The 18,937-nt window shown below is 52.6% G+C and overlaps 1 protein-coding gene across 22 annotated transcripts in view; it reads right to left on the reverse strand.

Moving 5' to 3' along the window:
• Positions 1-18,937, reverse strand: part of STARD9 (StAR related lipid transfer domain containing 9) — a 113,982-nt gene that overhangs the window by 9,469 nt on the left and 85,576 nt on the right. For 19 of the 22 annotated variants that reach the window (XR_010323104.1, XM_064292084.1, XM_064292076.1 and 16 more), the window contains 6 exons: positions 18,620-18,702; positions 18,385-18,488; positions 13,605-13,795; positions 12,685-13,135; positions 445-10,572; positions 62-259 (listed from right to left, as the gene is read on the reverse strand). Coding sequence is in view for 21 of the 22 variants with exons in the window: in XM_064292084.1 (XP_064148154.1) it covers positions 62-259; positions 445-10,572; positions 12,685-13,135; positions 13,605-13,795; positions 18,385-18,488; positions 18,620-18,702 (11,155 nt within the window). In the remaining variant the exon portion in view is untranslated. Of the gene's footprint in view, positions 1-61; positions 260-444; positions 10,573-12,684; positions 13,136-13,604; positions 13,796-18,384; positions 18,489-18,619; positions 18,703-18,937 lie in introns of those variants that run through there. The other 3 variants (XM_064292090.1, XM_064292091.1, XM_064292095.1) reach the window with 3 other exon arrangements.

An 18,937-nucleotide genomic window follows, 5' to 3' on the forward strand; every position in this document is an offset into this window, starting at 1 on the left:
CCAGCCCATCTCCCCTCGCCCGCACAGCCCGCTCCCCACAGGGTTCTGGGTCCCCCCGTGCCTGGTGGTCTCCACAATATCCTTCCTCAGTTGCTGCAGGTAATCTCGGCGCCGGCTAGGGAAGTTGAGCTCCCACTTGGGGAAATCCATGCTGGGCAGGAGGCTCAGTTGCTTCTGGCGGCTGAGACTTGGTGTCCGGCGGAAGTTCTGAAGTCGCTCGGCCCGCTCTTTCCTAAGGGTCTGGATGGCTTTTTTTTGCCTGAGACAAAACATGGTGAATTCACTGAAGCTGGCCCTGAATGCCCTTCTCCAATCTTAAGACCAGTCTCTGACCGCTGAGGGGTGAGGTGAGCTGAGTGAGGGGTGAGGGACCGCCGGCTCTCAGCTTTCCCGGGCTCTTTCCTCTGGGCCCACCCCTGCCCTCCCACTCCCGGGGGCCCTTACCGGGCATGGAGCTCCTCCCAGGTGGCAAGCATTGGGTGCTCAGCAGCAAGCGCCGCTCCTGTCCCGCTCTGCAGCACCCGCAGCAGGGCGTCTGCCTCCCCGAAGCCACGGTGCAGCTTTGCTTCTGTGAGCTCCAGGCTGAGTGACAGGTTCTGGGCCCCAACTTTCAGGGGGATCTGCTCCCTCTGAGGCCACTCGGGAGCCTGGCTCTGGTCCTCAGGAGCGTGGGGGGGTCTCTCTCCCTGCTCGCCAGAGCCAAGATCACATCTGGTCTCCAGCTCCTCAGTCACACCCAGTCCCACAGGCGAGTCACCACAAAGGACACACCAGTTGGTGAATTTGTTATGCACCGGGAGGTCCCTCAGACTGTGGTGCGAGGGCTCAGAAGCCATGCAGGTCTGGGAAGTGGGGCTCCACAGCCCCTCTGGTTGGCGGGCCCCAGCCGGGCCTGAGGCGGAATCTCGGAGCACTGTCGTATCAGTTTCCTCAGAGACGGGGCAGGGACTGAGGTGCCTGGTGTCTCCCCATGGAGAAGAGTTACCTGGAGCGGGCTGTGGCCCCACTAGAAGTGCTGGACGCTCACTCCCACTTTCTGTCCTGCTTTGCCACGGAGCTGGCCCCCTACTGCTCAGTGGGTCACAGTCTGGTGAAGCCACCTCCTCAGGCACAAAGCTCTTGGCCAGCCTATGGCTTCTGCTCCTCAGAGGCAGAGGTGGCCGTGTGCTCCTTTGTACCCAGGTGGGCACTGCCTGGGTGGTCCTGGGCTGATGCTGCTGAGGGGGCTGTCCTAGGACACCATCTGGGAGTTCTGGGCAGTGCTGTGGGCTGCTTAACGAGCTTAACTCAAGGAAGGGCCTCTCATCACTCCTCTCCCAGGGACCCCTGCCTCCTCCACAATGAGCATCGACTCCCGGCAAGTCAACTGCCTCATCGCTGGGCTGGGGGTAACCATCCACAGGTGCTGGGACTGGGCTAATGTCAAGCTTTTGGTGGCCTTCAAGAGGCTGGGGTGAGAGGGCTGAGATAGACAAGGTGCCTGGGACGGGACACGACCCCTGGGCACTGGCGCTAAGTATGAGGATTGGGGAGGAGGCCCTGTCCACCAATAAGGCACTCATGAGGCCTGGCTGCTTCTTCTGGACCCTGGGCTCCCCAGTGGCCTCTGCAGTGTTGGGGAGGAGCCCTGAGGAGTGACAGATGCTGAGACGAGAGCTGCTGACAGCCAGACAAGCGGATGTCTCTTGTTGGGAGCTAGAAGCCAGGGCCACATTGGGAGAATCTTGGGGGCTCACAGAAGGCAGCTTCTGCCCAAGGGGGTCTTTCTGAAACCTCAAATGGGATGGAAGTACCAGAGGCCTCTGGGGCCTGCAGTGGATGCTTTCTTCCCGAAGATCTGAGGACCCTGGTGTTTTCCATGCTGTTTCTTCTGCCTCTCTCTTCTCCAGTGCCCTTGGGACAGCTCCCTTTTCTGGAGACATTGTCAAGGTATCTGAGCCCAGCACTTCAAGGGTCACATTCGCTTCCTGAGCGTTGCTGGCCTCTGGTACCTGGAGGGGCAGAGGCAGTGAGGCCAGGTCAGTCTGGCTGCCCTTATCCACAGCGGTCTGAGTACAACTGTCCATCCTAAGGGCCTGTGGAGCCTCCCCTGGGGCCACCTTGGTGTTCTGCTCCTTTCTGGCCGCACTTGGCTGGGAGAGGCTCCCCAGCAGCTCCGAGGTACTGTGCAGGAGCTGTGAGAGATGGAGAGACAGGTTGTGCATGCTGGTCCACGAGGCCAGATGAGAGACTGACATTGCACTGGCTTCTGGCATGGCAGAGGAGACGTCAGTGCAGCTTGGACGGAGCCTGCAGTCTAGGGTCTGTGTGCCCTGCTCAAGGGTGCCCATCCTGGCCTGCCCCCCAGTGTGGTCTGCAGCTGATGGATACAGCCGCGGGATTTCATCCACTGGACCTGTGGCACTTCCTTCAGTCAAGGGGGACTTACCCCTCAGGCCTGCTTCATCAAGGGGGCCCCTGATCTGGGATCGCCTGTCTGCTCCTTCATGGCCTGTCACGGAGTGGGGTCGTCCCAAGGCAAACGAGTAACCCCATACTTCCGAAGCTTCATTTGAAGCCAGAGCATTCTCGATGCTGCCACGTGTGCTTGACAGGTCCTGGGCATTGGCATAGGTGCTAAGGTGGGAGTGAAAGGGGGAATTCTGGTCCTCCAGGCCACTGTCTATGCTGGAGCCTGGGGCCACATCTGATGGTGCCAGGCCCTGGGGTGTCTGGCTGCAGGAGACATTGACTGCACTGCCAAACACACACTGCTTCCAGCCAACACGCTCAGGCCCCTCTGAACGCCAGGGCAGGATGTATGGATTGATGTCACTGGAGTCAAAGTGCAGCACTCCTTTGTCCACCCCAGAAAGCCATTCCGTTGGCCTGGTCTGGCCACTCGGTTTCTCTGAACTTCCCTCACAGGTCTGCTCCAGAGTACCAGGCATCCAACTGGTCAGGACATCTTGGGTTGGCAGGCATGAGAGGGCTGAAGATGCTGGGTAGGGCAGGGTGGCAGGTTTCAAGGGCCCATGATCAGCAATCCTACTGTCTAAATTAGACAAGGCTTTCTGACTGCAGTGCTGAGCTTTCAGAGAAGTGCTTGCCACCAGCTCTTTTGAGCAGCAGTCCTTAGGATGTGGGCTCCATAATCTGTTAGGTCCCTGTGGGTCCTCATCTGTGGGGGAAGGAGGCTCCACACTCAAGTTCAGCTCCTGAAGAGACCGAGAAGAGCTAACCATAGAGAACTGTGGTCTGGGAAGGGCTCGAAGGGAGTGTTTGGGGCCAGAGAAGACTGCAATCACAGGAACCGAGCCCCGATGACGGGAAGGTGATTGTCCCCTGCCAGAGCAGGGCTGGATGGGAGAAGGTGGTCCATTTTGCCCCAAACGCACAGTGGCCGAGTCTTCAAAGTCTGGTGAGAACCTCTCCAGCTTGGGCACAGCCTCTTCCTTTGTCCTGGCATCTCTAATCTGACCGTTCAAGCCATCTTCATCTGAAGGTGGGGGACTCCCACCCTGAAGAGGGTTTCCACCATCACCTGAAGCCTGGTCTCTCTGCTGCTCCTCCTCCTCCCAGGGACAGTCGACCCGAGTACTCTGCGTGTGGTTTAACCTTGCTACAAACCCCGCCTGGGCATCCCTGGACTCAGAGGAAAGCTGTGGCTTTTCAGGAAGGCACCTGAAGGTATTTTCTAAACACCCATGCTGTGGCTCCACCACCAGCTCATTCTCAACAGATCCTTCACTTAAATTCTGGCAGGCATTTAGGGCCCCATTTGTTGCACACGGCTTTGGCTGAGTTTGAGACATCTGTGTGTTCTGGCCACCTGCACAGTTGTCCTGAGGCTGCCTCAGTGACTCAGAGCACATGCCCACAGGTGGCACAGCCTCAGACTCTGTGCTGGTTTTCTTCTCAACAAACTTTCTCTCAGGGCTTCCTGCCGACCTTGAGCTTCCATCAGCACTTGAGTGGCCGAGGGAACTTGTCCTCCTATCAGGGGCCAAAGAAGAACTGCAGCCTTGAGCCAGAGAAAAGACAGTAGCTGTCTCTAGGGGCTCCAGAGTGCTGCAATGTGCTGGCCCGAACTCCATATTCATACCTCTGGCCTTGAGGCCATGTGCCAAGAGCACGTCAGGTTCCCTGGAATGGCCCGCTTCTCTCTCATCGATGCCACAGCCTCTGGAAGGTATGATGGAGGGCAGGTGGACAGTGTTCGGGGCAGCCTTGGAAGTCCCTCTCTGCAGGTCACCACCTCCACAACACAGTAAAGCGGAGGAGTGAGGAGAACAGGCATGAGAAGCAATGTGCTGAGAGTCACACAGCTGCAGGGACGGAAGAGCTAGGCTCTCTGCTAGTCCCCCAGATGGGCTGGGAGTCCTGCTGCCTTCAATGGTCCCTGAGACAATGCAATCTAAAGTTTTCTCTGGGCATCTGAATGAGGCCTCCTCCCCAACACCCCCGGGGCCTGGGCTAGGTCTTTGATCTGGCAATGAACTTAACTTGGGATGTTTGCTGCCAGACCTACAAGCTTCTGCCAGCCTAGACCCAACACTCCCCTTCCAGTTCACACGCTGCTGTGAGGGATCTTCAAGTTCAACCCTTCTCAGGTCTTCAGACCTGAGGGAACCTTGTTTGGGACTTGCCCTCCCTTCTTCTAAGCCTGTGGAAGCTCTAAGGCATTGACCATGGTCTTGCTGAGGCCTTGAGAGCCATGCAGACCTTTGAACGTCACAGAGTACAGACTGATGTTCAAAACAGGTTGTTTTTCCTGCCTGTACAGTCACTAAGAAGTTCCCTGAACCTCCCCCATGTGTGGTGCCTAGAATGCTAGGTTCCAGGTGCTCAGGGTGGCTCTCCTGGTGGTCAGGGAGTGTATCATCTGTGGTCTCACAGGCAGTTAGCCAACTTGGTGCATGAGGAATCATGCCAGACTCATCAGAGGGGGCCTGAAAAGACAAGGCAGGTACCATTTTCTCTGGTTCTACCTTCCTGTCCTCCACAGCCGCTGAAGGACAGTGTGAGCCCAAAGGACCAGGGGTGGAAGATGTTCTGGTGGCTTCTTTCTGTTTCTCTATGACTTCAAAAGAACTAGAATGAGGGATACTAGAATGAGGGATAAACTGTTCACCTACTCCTAGGACATTTCTCAGCTCTCCAGTGCAACAGCTTTTGCCTAGAGCAGGGCCAACGAGGGAGGAAGCCTGTGACGGCAGCCAGGTCCCTCTAGGAGTTTCCGAGTTGGGAAGAAGTTGGAAGCTCTCTACAGAGAGGGGTGTGGCCTGGAGGACTTTCCTCTCATCAGCCACCAGATGTCCCAGTGCAGCAGACAGAAATGCCACGTGAAATCCCCGTGCTTCACCTTCGTTCCTGGTTCTGTCCAACACAGTCTGGTCCGTGTGTTTATACCGAGGCCTCCTGGGGACCCATGAAGAACATTCAGGTTCTAGTAAAGTTGCATAGTAAGGAAGGACTGTCCTCCTAGCCACAAAGTCACTGAGCTGTTTTCCCTGGGCCTTTGCCTGTCGGACCTCCTCCAACAGAGCCAGACACAACGATGTGTGGGCAGAGGACTCCCGTATCCTGCACTCTGGACCGGGAACTTCCGTCAAGGAGGCAGGCGCTGAGAAGGCATCACTGGTAACACTGAGGTTCTTGGCCTCATTCTCTGCCTTCTGCCTTGCCTCTCTGTCTTGGAAGCCAACCTCTTCTAAGGGACTGCTGGCCCTCTTTTCAAGCTGGCTAGAGACCCTGTTTAGGGGACTGGCTCTCTTTATTTCTTTTTGTGTAGCTGCCTCTGTTTCAGGGGCAAAACCCTCCCTGGTACTCAAGTCCATGAAGGTGCTTCTGAAGCCCCTTCCCTGGTCTTGGGGGGTGGTGCTTGCTGATACCCTGCCCCCTTCCTCAAGGGAAATGCTCTCTGGTGCACCAGACTGACCGTGAGATCCTATGGCCATAGAGATCGCAGATCCACACCAACCAGGGTGTGCCCCGGAGGTGATCCTTCTAACATATCCCCGAGGGCTGTGGCTTCTGGTATCTCCACTCTGGTCCTGATGCCCGACTCGAGCTACCAAGGGGCTGTCATGAATTTTAAACACTGTGGGATCTAGTACATAGTCAACTGAAAAGATGCCTATAGTGTCAGGTGCATAAAAATTGCTCCTTGGCAATCCCGGAGAATTCAAGGGCAAGGTTTTAGTCAGGTCTTGGTGAGAAGACGCTGCAGAAGAAGAGTCTATCTGGCTCAGCAGTGGGCAGATGGTCTCCTGGCTGAGGAATCTGCTCATATAAAGCTGGCTCGGACTAGGAAGTTTCTGATGTGATAAGACCAGTTTATTTTCCTCCTGTAGGCTCCGTCCCATTTGCACAGTCATTTCTTCAATTCTGCCTTGAACTTTTAGCTCCTTTTGATTGGAACTGCTTATGTGTTCAGCAACTTGGTTTTTATGGAAAACTTTTACAGTCTTCAATTCCGTAAGACTTCCCAAATTATATGGCTGCTCTTTGGGGCTAGCTGACGCGTCTAACAACTCACCCTCATTTTCGGAAGACCTCTCTTGCTTGGGCTGCAGTGGCAGAGCCCTGGCCGATGCTATCACTCTCCTTGGGTGAAGGGAAGTGTTGGTGAGCCCTCTGGGAGCTATACATGTCCCTAAATAATCCCAAGTGTCCTCGGCAGAGCTCTCTGAAGTAGCTGGGTGGCTGAGCTCTCTCACAAATTGAATTTCTTCTATATACTCCCTTGCCTTGAAGGGGCTCTGCACCTGGGGGTCTTTCCCAACGCAATTGCTAAGCTCCTTCATTTCTCTGACGTCACAATCCCTCGAGATAACATCATCGTGGTGTTTTGGAGAACATGGATGATCGTTGAAGGACAAGTGGTCTCCAGGGCTGCCTGGCCTCAGGACATGGTCAGCCTTCTCCCAGTCGTGGAACATAATCTCCTTTCTGACCCCTGGTGTGTGGGAAGCCCGCAGCTGCTTGTTCTGCTTGGATTCGATTTCCAAGATGCTATGTTCTAGCTGCATTACACTCCTAATCAGCCTCGCCATTTCATCATCATTATTAACTCTTTTATTCTGTTTTTCCCCAGAAGGTTCTTCCTTTGTCCTTTCTGGTGATTTGCCAGGTAGTTGGCACTTATTGAGGTTTCTTTCCTGAGAGGATGGAATGGTCTGGAATCTTCCATATGTCGAGTCTGCCCCCGGAAGCTTAGGCTCATTTGCGCTGTCTGTAGAATGGAGAGCTTTTCCAAGAAGCCCAGTTTCATGCTTCTCTTTCCACCTGTGGGCAGGGCTCTCATCCTGGGCCACTGTCACTGGGTTGCCGGCTTTGTGATCTACTGCTCTGGACTTCAGAGAAATAGCAGTTTCTCCTAGCATGTTCTTCTCAAAGCCTAAATTGATGGCTTTACAGATGAAATCAGACCTAGCCCCAGAAGGAAACTGCCTGTTCATATGTAAGGCCTGGCTCTGCCTCAGGACTGCATTCTGACCCTGTGCATCTTCCCCAGATTCACCAACAGAGAGAGGCTTCCCGGAAACAGAACGGCTTGAGGAAGCCTTGCAGCAGGACGGGGTAATGGCCTTTTCTCCCTCCTTGAGTGCTGGAAGACCCTGTTTCTTATTTAAAATTCCAACTTGATTTTCAGATTCACGTGCTTTTGTGCTGGCAGGAGAGAGATGATGTCCGTTTTGAGCAACAGAAAAGTAAACTGCGTTGTGGCTTTCTTTACTATTTGCAGGGCATTTCCATACTTCTCCCATAGCTTCCCCAGTGTTCAGGTCAACTGGCCTCTCTGCTGTGACCTGCCGAGATGAGGCAAACTTGGAACTTTGGTTTTCTAAGAGCACTGGCAAATGATTCTCCAAATAAGCATCGTGGAGGACTTGGTGGTCAAGACTGGAGCCCAAGGCTTCCCTGAGGGGTGGAGAATGCACCCCTGCTTCTCTGCACGCTGGAATCTCTAAGGCAGTTTCCGTCAGGGCATCCCTACTTTTGGTCACATAGAAAGTTTCTAAGGGGGGTGGCTGCAGGGAAGAGGGAAACGGATCCCGGGGAGCTGAGTGCAGGTACAGCTCTGAATCTGAGGGAAAGGCAAAGGAAAAATCTGTGTCCTTGGTGCTCTGCTGGCAATCTGCCTTCTCTTCTTGGAGGGGGTGGTGGCTGTTGTGCCTTGGTTGCCCTGGCTGGTCTTGAATACTCTTCCTGAGAGACACCCAGCCTTGGGGCCAACTGTCTTCTTTGGTGGCCATGGTGCCAGTACGGTGACAAGGGTTCTTAAGGAAGAAACAATCATAGGAGGAAGTCATCAGTCCAGGCTTCCTGCTACCTTCACAGTGCTCTCCCAAGTTGCTCTGTTTGACTTTCCATGTTTCTGTCACTGAATTTACTATCTTGCTCTCTCCTGCAAACGCTTGTGCATTTGTGGTTCCAGAAGCCAACAATTCTAAGTCTAATGAAGAAGCTTCATCATTACTCGCCTCTTTCTCGCTAGTTCTCAAGAAATCTGAAGTACCTTCTAACTTGGCACTCAAACTGTCCTGATCTTTCTCTGCCCTCAAATCGCTACTTTTGGCTAGATGGATGGAAAAGTAGTTGAAATCCACATTGCTCGATACCCTAGAACCAACTGGCAATAGAGAATCTCCTTCTTTGCCAGAAGCTTGGGCCAGGGAACCAGAGTCTTTCTCAAGGCAGGGGAAAGCTGGCCTGGGCTCTCCTATAGCTTCCAAAACAGGATGAGACAGTTCCAGCAGATACTTTTGCTGAAGGGCAGACCAGTCCCACGCACAGGAGCTGCCTAGGTGAGTGAGGGAGGCGGCAGAGGCAGCCAACACACTGGACACACTAGAGCTGTGTGATGCTTCAGAGGTGCCCTGCTGGGCTGTGTCAGGAATACTCCTTCCCTGAAAGGTGCCGTCAGCTCCTGGCTGAAGAAGCCTGTGAGTCCCCCAGAGCGACAGCTTGGACTTAGCAGAAGCAGGGGTTGTGTACCCATCTCTTACGTTGCAGGGTAGCTCAGCACTGCCTTGGAGCCCTGTGAAGCTGTATGGCTGGACTGCTGTACCCGATGGCTTTAGTTCTTCCATATTTAGCCAGTACCCAGGCTTCTCCCAACCACAGAGCTGAAATTCCTGGACATCAGGACTTGGACATAAAGAACCCACTATTCCTGGGGGGTTGCTGGGGTTCATGTTTGAGTCACAGGAAAACCAGGAATCCATGGACATCAGCGGGCTCCCTCTGGATGGCAGCATGCCTGGAAGAGAGCTGGCCTTTTCAGAGCAGCATGCCTCCACAGCTGACTCGGGCTGCTTCCAATCAGGCTGGAACGGGGGATCGAGATAAGATGAAGTGCTCGTTGCCTCCTGGCCCAATGCACACACATCGGAGTTCTGCAGGTGCCAGAAGGTCTCCGTGGGCATCTCCTCAGGTGAGCCAAGGAAAGGCTCTTCTTGCTGATCTCGCCCCAGTTCCTCCTCAGCATCAATCAGACTGTCCAAGGAAAAGGTCTTGTGAGCCTGAGTGAGCAGCCTACTATCTGAGGGGATGCCACAGCCCCTCCCAGAGGCTCTCGTCCTGGCCCTGTGGGAGCCAGGGCCACTGGTAAGATGAGTGCCCTCAGGACTGTCTTTTTGGGTTTGGAACCCCCTCTCAGCCAGTGAGTCCTCAGATATTTGGCTGTCATCACTTTCGGAGTTCTCTGGCTTTGGGAGTTCTGGCTTCTTCCCCTGCGGGTCCTCTGGCTTCAGGAGCTCTGCCGGGGCTTTGGCATAGACACAGGAGAGAGAATCCACTGAGTAATCACTATTTGCGTCAGATAAATCATCGTCTTTTTCTCCTGCATGACCCACTACAGGGCTGGAGTCTGTGAGTGGGGCCGTGGTATCTGGGTCCCCTGCACTGCACCGCCTCTTTAAAGGACTGCCATGAGGCAAATGAGAGCACTTCTTGGCAGCGCCTCTGGCTCTATCTGCCAGCACCCTCTGCTGCCTTTCTGATGCCCTGCTTGGAGATTTTGGTTTGGATTCTGCCCGGAAAGTCTTGGCTGCCTTTTCACACCCAGACATCTGCTTAGGTGCACGGGGATGTGAGGAACTGCAACTGGCTCCTTTGGCTGCCTTGTGGGTTGCAAGGGCCCCTTCTTTTTGCCACCCAGCTTGTGTGTAGCCCGATCCTGCTGGTCCCTTAACCCTTCTGCTCTGGGAGGTAGGGGTGGGGACCTCTGGCTCATCCCCTGGCTTCAGCTTGTTAGCTGGTTGGCTCAGTGATGCCGAGCCCTGGGACGCCTTCTGACGAGGCTGCTTACCCACCCTCTCCATTTCCTGAATGCTGGCAGACTCGAGGCGCATAGTGAAGCAGGTGCCTGGAGCTGAGGCTTCCTTCATGGCCAAGGCTCCCCTGGCTGTGCAGAGCTGCCCCTGGGTGGAGGAACAGAGGTCATTTTTGTTGAGACTCCTTGTCCTTGGAGGGTAAGAAGCAGTCTGGGGCAAACGCTCTTCTGACGGAGTTTTCTCTGACATTTGGTGAGTGGGGCCAGGCATAGGTGGTAACGGGGTTGAGGGATCCTGACTCAGGAGAACACTGTGGAGACAAGGAAAGCCATCTCAGAGAAAGTAAGAGGCCCCCTATTTCCTGTTGACAGAGGGAATACAAAGTTCCACTTAGTTTGCTTTGAAAGAGGTTAAAAACCCTGTATCGCTGTCTCCTACAGTCCTCACAGCCAGAGAAAAGCTCTGTAGGTACAAAAGGAAACTGTGGTCAACAGGCCTGGCTCTGAGAGGAGGCACAGGTACACCCTGTCCCTCAATTTCTCTACTTCATAAAAACGCTGGACTGAATCTTATCACTCCTTCAGGAAAACTTCCAGTTAACAGGAAATATGAAGAACAGAGGAATTATTTAACAGACAAATCTATAGAGTGGTACATTCTACAAAACAACTGACCCCCAACTTTCTCAACAAATCAGTGATATGAAAAAACAAAAATAAAACACAAGGAATGATCTCAAGAAATGCAAAAGACGTAGTAACCACCTGCAGTGTGCAAATTCTATTTGGATTTTGATTGAACAACCAACTGTAAACAGGCATTTTTGAGCAATTAATGGAAGTTTGAATATGGCCTAGTTATGAGATTAGACTGAGTAATTGATTTTTTTTTATGTGTGATACTGACACTGTGGTTATAAGAAAGGTTCACAGCAGTTATAAAACAAGTCCATAGTTTTTAGAGGTGCATACTTAAGGATGTAAGATTGAAATGACATGTCTAGGATTTGTTTTAAAATACCTCATCAGAAAAAGAAGATGGGGAGATAAAGCAAGGGTGGTAAATCTCGATAACTGCTGAATACAGGCAATGGGAATAGTATTCTCTCAATTTTGTACAGTAAAATCTGCAAAAGATGGAACCTGTCAAAGCTGGCAAACTTGCAAGACCAAGAAAAACAAGACTGCACCCTGTCAAAGGCACAGTAAGAGTCTTTTTTTTATTGTGCTTTAGGTGAAAGTTTACAGCCCAAGTTAGTTTCTTATACAAAAATTTACATACACATTGTTATGTGACCCTAGTTGCAATCCCTGTAATGTGACAACACTCTCCCCCTTTCTACCCCAGATTTCCCATATCCATTCAACCAGCTCCTGTTCCTTAGAGCCCATTTTAATATACATGGCTTTGCACTAGTTTAAAACCACTTGATTTTTATAATGAAAAGGTTGGTAATTTGTTATTACATACTTCATATATAGGATACATTTTTCAAAGTTTTTGCACATACAGTGAAACCTGTGAGAGCTGAAACCCCACAGGACCGCCTTGTTTTTCTGGATCTCACAAGCTTTCTGCCTTTGACAGGGTGTGGTCTTAGCATTTTTCTATTGCGATTAGTGGAAAATATTTTAGTTTCCTTCTCTAACAGATTTCTGCCTTAACACACGTTCTGGGTTTTACTGTTATGTTTGAAAATTTTTCATAATAAAAAGTTAAAAAAAAAATCCTGACTATACTCTGAAGACTAGAGAGGTGAGAAACACAACACAGACATTAACTGTGCACCTGTGCTAGGTCCTGAAGCTCTAAAGAGGTATAAGGCACAGATCCTGCTCCAAGGAGTCTGGGAGACAGCATACACACAGAAATAGAAGAAAAAGAAACACAAACTGCCCTGACTGAATATAAGAAGTGAGGGAAAAAAGAAACCAGAAAGATCCCAAGACTGAACTCAGGAATCAAAAAGGCAGTATTCTACCAACCAGGCTGGAAGTGAGGTCAGCAAGCTCAAAGGAGGGAGAGGGATGGATTGTGTCGGGAGGACGGAATCCATTTCAGGCATGATGAGATTGAGGTGACGGTACAAAGTACACGAGGAGATGCACAAGGACTGTCAGAGATTAAAGAGCAGATGGAGAATGAGCTGAAGATATCACCAAAGAAGTAAGAGCTGCTGCCCTGAGGGTGAGAAAGAAGGGAAGAAGCCTGAAGAGAAAGATATATATTACAGAGAAGATATAAATTAGAGAGAAAGAAAAAGGTGGTGGGGAAGAGTGCAGGAAACACATCTCCCCATTTTACAGATTCAGGAGACTGAGGCCCTAGGAAGCAAAGAACACTACCTGGGCAACAAGGCTGTAAACTTCAGCCAAGGGCCCTGAAATACTCCGCAGCTCCCACTTGCTTCCAGTGGCTGTACCTGTGCAGCTGGGGCGAGTATGGGCTGCAAAGCCTTTGGAGGCTCAAAGAACTGCAACCTGCTGCTCTGCTTCTACGTCGAGGCCCTGGGACCTGGTCTGGGGGCTGCTGGGTGCTGTCATCCTGGAGCCAGCACAATGCCTTGAGCTGGTCCAAGCTCCTCTGGGCCTCCAGTAGCCTCTGCTTCTCGATGGTTCTCTCTAGCTGGAACGTGGCCGTTTTTCGCCAGACGTTCCGCTCTGCTGTCCGAAGAGCGTGTCTCCGCAGGAGCTGTAGCTGCGCCGCTCGCTTCTGGCTTTGGAACAGTGGGGGTGGCTGAGCCTCACCATCTGTCTGAAGCCAAGCATCGGGTGCCACAGAGGCCTCGAGCTCTTTCTCTGCTACACAATCTTGTTGCTGCTGTTGCTGCAAGCTGGCCAGCCAGGTCTCTTCTCTGAGCAGCCACTGCTGGTCTGACAACCAAACACACCCGGAGACAATGTCAGCACCTCCCTCCCTGCCCCTGGCTGCCTGCTTTCAGACACCTCCAGCCATGGCTGGCCCTGTCTGCAGTGAAGGGGCTGGCCAGGGTGGCTGCAGGATGGGGGTCACGGGGCCCACAGCGTAGGCAGAGGAGCACCCCCAGGCCTCAGCACAGCAGTGAGCACATGCCAGGGCTGGCAGTAAAGCATGTACCAGTGTGTGCAGGAGAGGGGTGCAGGGGGCCCATGATCCTTATAGACAATAAAGAAGTGAGTGTCCTGATTTCTGCTTCCAGCCCCTTGTGAGAGCCTCCGGTCTCTGAAAGGAGAGAGAGAACACCCAAAGCCAAGGATTCCATCATATCACAAAGAAAACAAAGGAGAGAATGCAGAAGCCTTGGGGAGCATGAAAAGGCATAAAGGAGAAGGTGAGCAGACACCCTAGGTGGCGGACACCTACTGTCTTTAATCTGCTGGTTGAGGACAGCCTGGTCCAACTCCAGCTCCTGCTCAGCTCTGATGCTTCCTGCCAGGATGTGCTGCCTCAAATCCTCTGCATAGCACTGCTGCTGCTGAATCTGGGCCCCGTGGGATGTCGCTCCATTCCCCGGCTGCGGGTGGTCCTCCTCACCCTGTTCTCCCAGCACTCCTCTGTCACAGAATGGGCCACAGGTCACCCAGAGGAGATGCAAACCAAGCGCAGGACAAGCTGGTGGCAGTCTGAGCGCCCTGAGAGTGCCCTGAATTCAACAGGCTAGAGAGGGCTCTGGACTGGCAGCTACCCTCCTGGGCTTGGGACGAGCAGGCACAGTGTCACAGACAGCTCATGATGTCACAGTGCAGGATAGGAGAACGGCCACTGGACTAACATATTCTTAGAGGTATAGGTTTAACAGAAACCTACATTTTCATTCTCGCTAAGGAAAATCACCAGGAAAGTAAAGCAGATTTAAAAAAAAAAAAAAAACATTTTAGCTAAATTAAGACTCTTTATCCTTTAAAAAATTAAAAAAAAAAAGTGTCTGCTGAAAATCTCCTGGAAATACTGGCTAGAATAGTAGCCCAAAAAACACTGCGGGACCAGAAGCTCCCAGGAGCTCAGAGATCACTGCTGCACCCCATGCCCTAGACAGCAGCCCCTGTGACAGCGAGGAAGGCCAGGGAAGAGAGGACCTGTGTGCACTGACAGCTGCACCTGCATGCGTGGGAGGGGCCAAGGAGAGCCGGCCTCCACCCTGTTCTCAGTGGAAGACACTGGATAGGGCTCAAGAGTTTTAGCACAGAAGTGTTTACTGGTGAAATGATATGTCTGGGATTCCCTCTAGATCCAGTGGGGGTATAAACAAAACAAGATTAGCCATGAGTTGATAATTTGTATGTCCTGGAATAAAAAGCTCAAAAAGAATTCTAGATGGTGGCCATGCTTGACTCTGCTGCCAGGTTTCCTTATGATCATGGATAGTCCGATTCCTCCTCTGAAAACTGGCAGCTTCTCCTCCACACTAACCCTTCCCTGGGGCAACTCCTGGTCTTTTTCTAAGCAAGGACCTCACGTGCTATGGCTGCCTGGGTGTCCATCTGTGATTTTCAGATTTCTAAGGGTGCCAACTGCTTCTAAGGGAGACCCCAGGTGGCAGTGGGATAGGGGTGACAGGGAAGAGCTCAGGAACTGACAAGAAGCCAGAATCGGGCCCCCCACCCAGCCTGCAGCCCTCACGCCAACCCCAGGATGCGTGACTCCAAGCTGGGAGCGCTCACTTGGAGGCCTGACACTAGGATCAATCTCAGGATGAGCAGTGTGCTCTGAGGACGCTCTTTTTTGGGAGGATGTACCACTTTGTAGAGAATGAAATCACAGAGGGTCTGAAAACTACAGCCTGTGGGCCACATTTGGCAGCTGTTTTTATAAATAAAGTTGTACTGGCATACAGCCACACCCATTCGTTCACATCTTGCCTAGGGCGGCTGCTTTAGGGCTGCTGCTTTAGGGCTGCCTCAGAGAGGGTATGGCTTGCAAAGCCCAAAATACTGTCTGATCCTTTACAGAAAATGTTTGCTGCCATTGTCTTAGAGTCAGGTTTCTCACTACAGTCTTAGCGGGGCAGTGAAGCACGATGTGGAGGAGAGTGAACAACGGCTGGCAGTGAGGGGGCCTGGCACAACCACCGTGGTGACTCATCTGCAGTAGGTCCAAGGACCAGGATAGCACAGACCCTTGAGCATACTCAGGAGGAAGCATGCTGACAGCTGTGCCGTTGGGAAAGGCCAAATATGCACAGCGGAGCACACGGAGAGAAGGAAGGCACCCTCGGTCACATATGTGGCCGAAGGCCGGGGTAGCCACCTAAATAGAAAACCAGTTAACGAGTGACTCGGAGAGAGAAAAAGCAGTTAATGGGAAACATTTTATACTATGTATCACGCCTGTATTACTAATCCACATGCTGTCTGTCCACAGAAACGGTTGAACTGCACACGTGAGCCCAGCAGGGGGACTTAGACAGACCTAGCTAAGCCCCACAGACCACCAGATGCAAAGGGTGGTCTTTATTGGGAATTCCCTGGGATGACTCACGTCCCTGCTCTGCTGTCTCCCACCCCTCGAGTGTACAACCTGCTTCTCCCTGTACCCTGCCCCTCAGAGAATCAGCAGCTCGCCAGCTGGCGTGTGCAGACCTAACACGGCAAGGATGGGCTGTCTGGCATCATCACTTCAGACACAACGTGTCCACCCAAGATGCCACATGTCATCGGACTGAAAACCACTCCTCTGCTAAACACATCAGCCAAGCTCCCAAAAAACAGGTGAAAAGGAAACGACCAACCTTGTGCTACATGTCTGGGTAGGTTACCAAGGGCAAGCCTTCAGTTAACCACCAGTCAAGGGACTGTCTCCACCAGATGACTGTCCTCATCTTCCGTGGCGCCAGCGTCCCCCAGCAGCTGCCTGGTCCTGTGTGTGCCAGGACTCCACTGCCCCCCGCCCCTTCTGCAGCAGAACACAGCAGTGTATACTCACTAAGGCAGCGACAGTGCCTCCCGGGCTCTTGGCATTTAAGGTTAAGCTCTAAAAACTTCAAACAGGAAAGTGCCAGTCACAGGGACAACAAACACTATCGCAGGACACACTGCTCCCTGGTCTAGCACACTGCTGCACTGAGGAAAAGGGGCCGACTGGTCACTTTCCCCTGGCTCTGGAGTCAGCCCCGGCCTTGCAGGCTCCCCACAAATTCTCCTCCAGATAAGTGCATGAGGGAAAGCCTGTGACAAGGGGACATGGAGCCATCCCCACCCAAGAGAGCGTGAGAGGCTCTCCTGGAGACACAGCCACAGACCCAGGCTGGGAGCTCAGCTGACCACATGCATTTCCCTCTGCTCTGACTGGCTCCCTTCCTGCTCCCCTTGTCCAGTCACAGGCTTGGCCCTCAGGGCACACCACCTCCACAGGCTGGCACACAGATGTTGGCTGTGGGAGCTCCTGGAGCTGGTGCTGGACAGGGGAGGCAGTGGGCAGGGGTGGCCTTGGTCCTGAAAACCCTCTCTGTCCTCTCTGAATGAAAGTCCACATTCTTGGTGTTTCCGAAGGGTCACATTAGTGCCCTTGGAGACAGAGAGCCTGAGAAGGCATAAAAGGCAGAAGAGCAGTGCTCTCTGGGGTAGGTGGGTCAGCAGGGTTGAGATGGGAGGGCAGGAAATTGAGGGAAGCAGCCTTCCTGGGAAGCCCCTCACAACAGCCTCCCAGCAGTGGGGGCTGGGGGTGTGTCAGGTGCCTGCAAAGCAGTCCACACCACTCACCCTGGAATCTGTCACAAGGGTATTTGGGAGAGTCAGCAGGATCCCTGTTTGGAGGTGAGACAATGGGCTCAGAGGTTCAGCAACTTGCCTAAGATTACAGGGCTTCCACACAGGAGAGCCAGGATATGGCTCTGCCCCCAACCCCAATGTCTCTCTTCCACTTCCACTGCTTTTTTGGTGGCCATTCTTTGTAAAGTTCTGCACACCGGGAAATGCCCCTTCCCCAACAGAAACCTTACCTTAAACAAGGCCTCCTCACGGCTTTGCTACACAAAGGAGGACCTTTCTGCTACAACAAGAGCTCCAGCCTTAGTTCGAGTGCCCCTCATCCTTGACACTCTCCCCTCTGGGACAGCTCTCCCCACCTACCTGTCACCCCAAGAACCCTCAGTCCCTCACACTTGCACCACCTTCCCTTAAGCCTTTGTTTGCAGTGTCTGTGAGAAGCTGCCTCGCGTTCATGCTCTGGGTCAGGGTGCTTCTGCTCCCTGCATTCCACAACCCTCACTACCAAGGTCACGCCCAAGACTGTCCTTAGCTGCCATCAATGCTGCTGTGTGAGGAAAGAGCTGCTGGATTCTTCTCACGGAGACAAGACACCAAGGGCCATCGCAACCCTCCCAAGACCCTGTGTCCAGGTCCTGGGCAGCCTCCCGACACCAGTGATCTCCCAGGTGCTGAACCCGCCACTGACATTTCCCACAGGGGTCCCCACACCAGAGGCTGCTTTGGCTTATGGGCAGAGTGTACCACTGCTCCCATATCAACTCTGCGAGGCCTCTCGGTCTGGGAAGAGGGTTTGGTGTAGAAAAGGATGAAGCATAACTACGAAAATTTGTTGTCACAAATGACATATACAATTCTGACTCACTGCTTCATGGTTACAATGTAGGTGAAGTGGGGATGGGGATAGAACCCCCAGACATTTTTATATGGCTCCTGGCATTCCTGTCCCTCTTATACATAGTTCTGGACCCTTGGTTATGAGAAAAAAGGATTCTCAGTCACACACTATCTTTAAAAATTCAGAGGAAGCCCTAAGTCCCCGAAGCTAAGTGACGCATACTCTGAGCTCACACAGAGGCAGGCCAGAACCTAAAGGGGCACAGGGAGGCAAGCTCAGAAGCAACAGCAAGCATCTTTATCAACACACTTAAATCTTGTGGATGGAGGAAAGTGGTCACGGGGAATATAAAATGATGCACTTCTCAATGATGAAGAAAGTTGAAATACCAGAGAGGAAATAAATAAGGGCCAAGACCACCTCCCTGCCAACTACAACTGAGCAGCTAGCTCAGCGTCTTCCAATCGCTTGCCCAAGTCAATTCAGGCCAGGCCTCATTCAGACCTTGGCTGCTATACTGATCACCTCTCCATTCTATGTTGGGATGGACTAAGAAGCAAAGCCAGTAGGTCCCACCGCAGTAAGAGCAGCAGTTTCCCACCTTTCCTTCCAAAGCAAAGGGTAGAGACCCATCCGAGAGGCAGTGACATCTCCGTCCAAGTCCAGCCACTCCAAAGAGCCATTGCCACCAACGGCCTCTCCAACCTGGGAACCAGGAAGAACTCACAGTGAGGCTGCCATCATCACCATGCCCCGAAAGCAGCAAAAGCTCACGCTTCTCCCCCAGAAAGGAGAAACAGAGGGGCTACTTCTCCTAGCACACACAGCCTGCTCACCTGTCTCCTCCGCCGCAGGACCGCAGCCTCTGCTGGGTGGTTGAATCGGAACTTCCGTGCTTTCCCCAGGGTTATAACTGCTCCTGAGGCGCAGAGGAACATGAGCCGTGTTTTGAGCATGTACTAGGTGCACAGCACTGTTCTGCAAAGCAATGTCCTGCCCTTGACAATTTAGCTGAGTCAATAAAATATATATTAGCTAGATATAAACAATTTCCCACAGCATATATGTTGAAGTAACAAACACGAAGAGCTCTGGTTCTCCAAGGCAAAGCAAGATGAGTTCCAGTTAGGTGGTCACGGAAAGCTTCCTCTGAG

Source organism: Loxodonta africana, chromosome 10 (assembly GCF_030014295.1).
Source record: "Loxodonta africana isolate mLoxAfr1 chromosome 10, mLoxAfr1.hap2, whole genome shotgun sequence".
In the NCBI taxonomy this organism is placed as follows: Eukaryota; Metazoa; Chordata; class Mammalia; order Proboscidea; family Elephantidae; genus Loxodonta; species Loxodonta africana.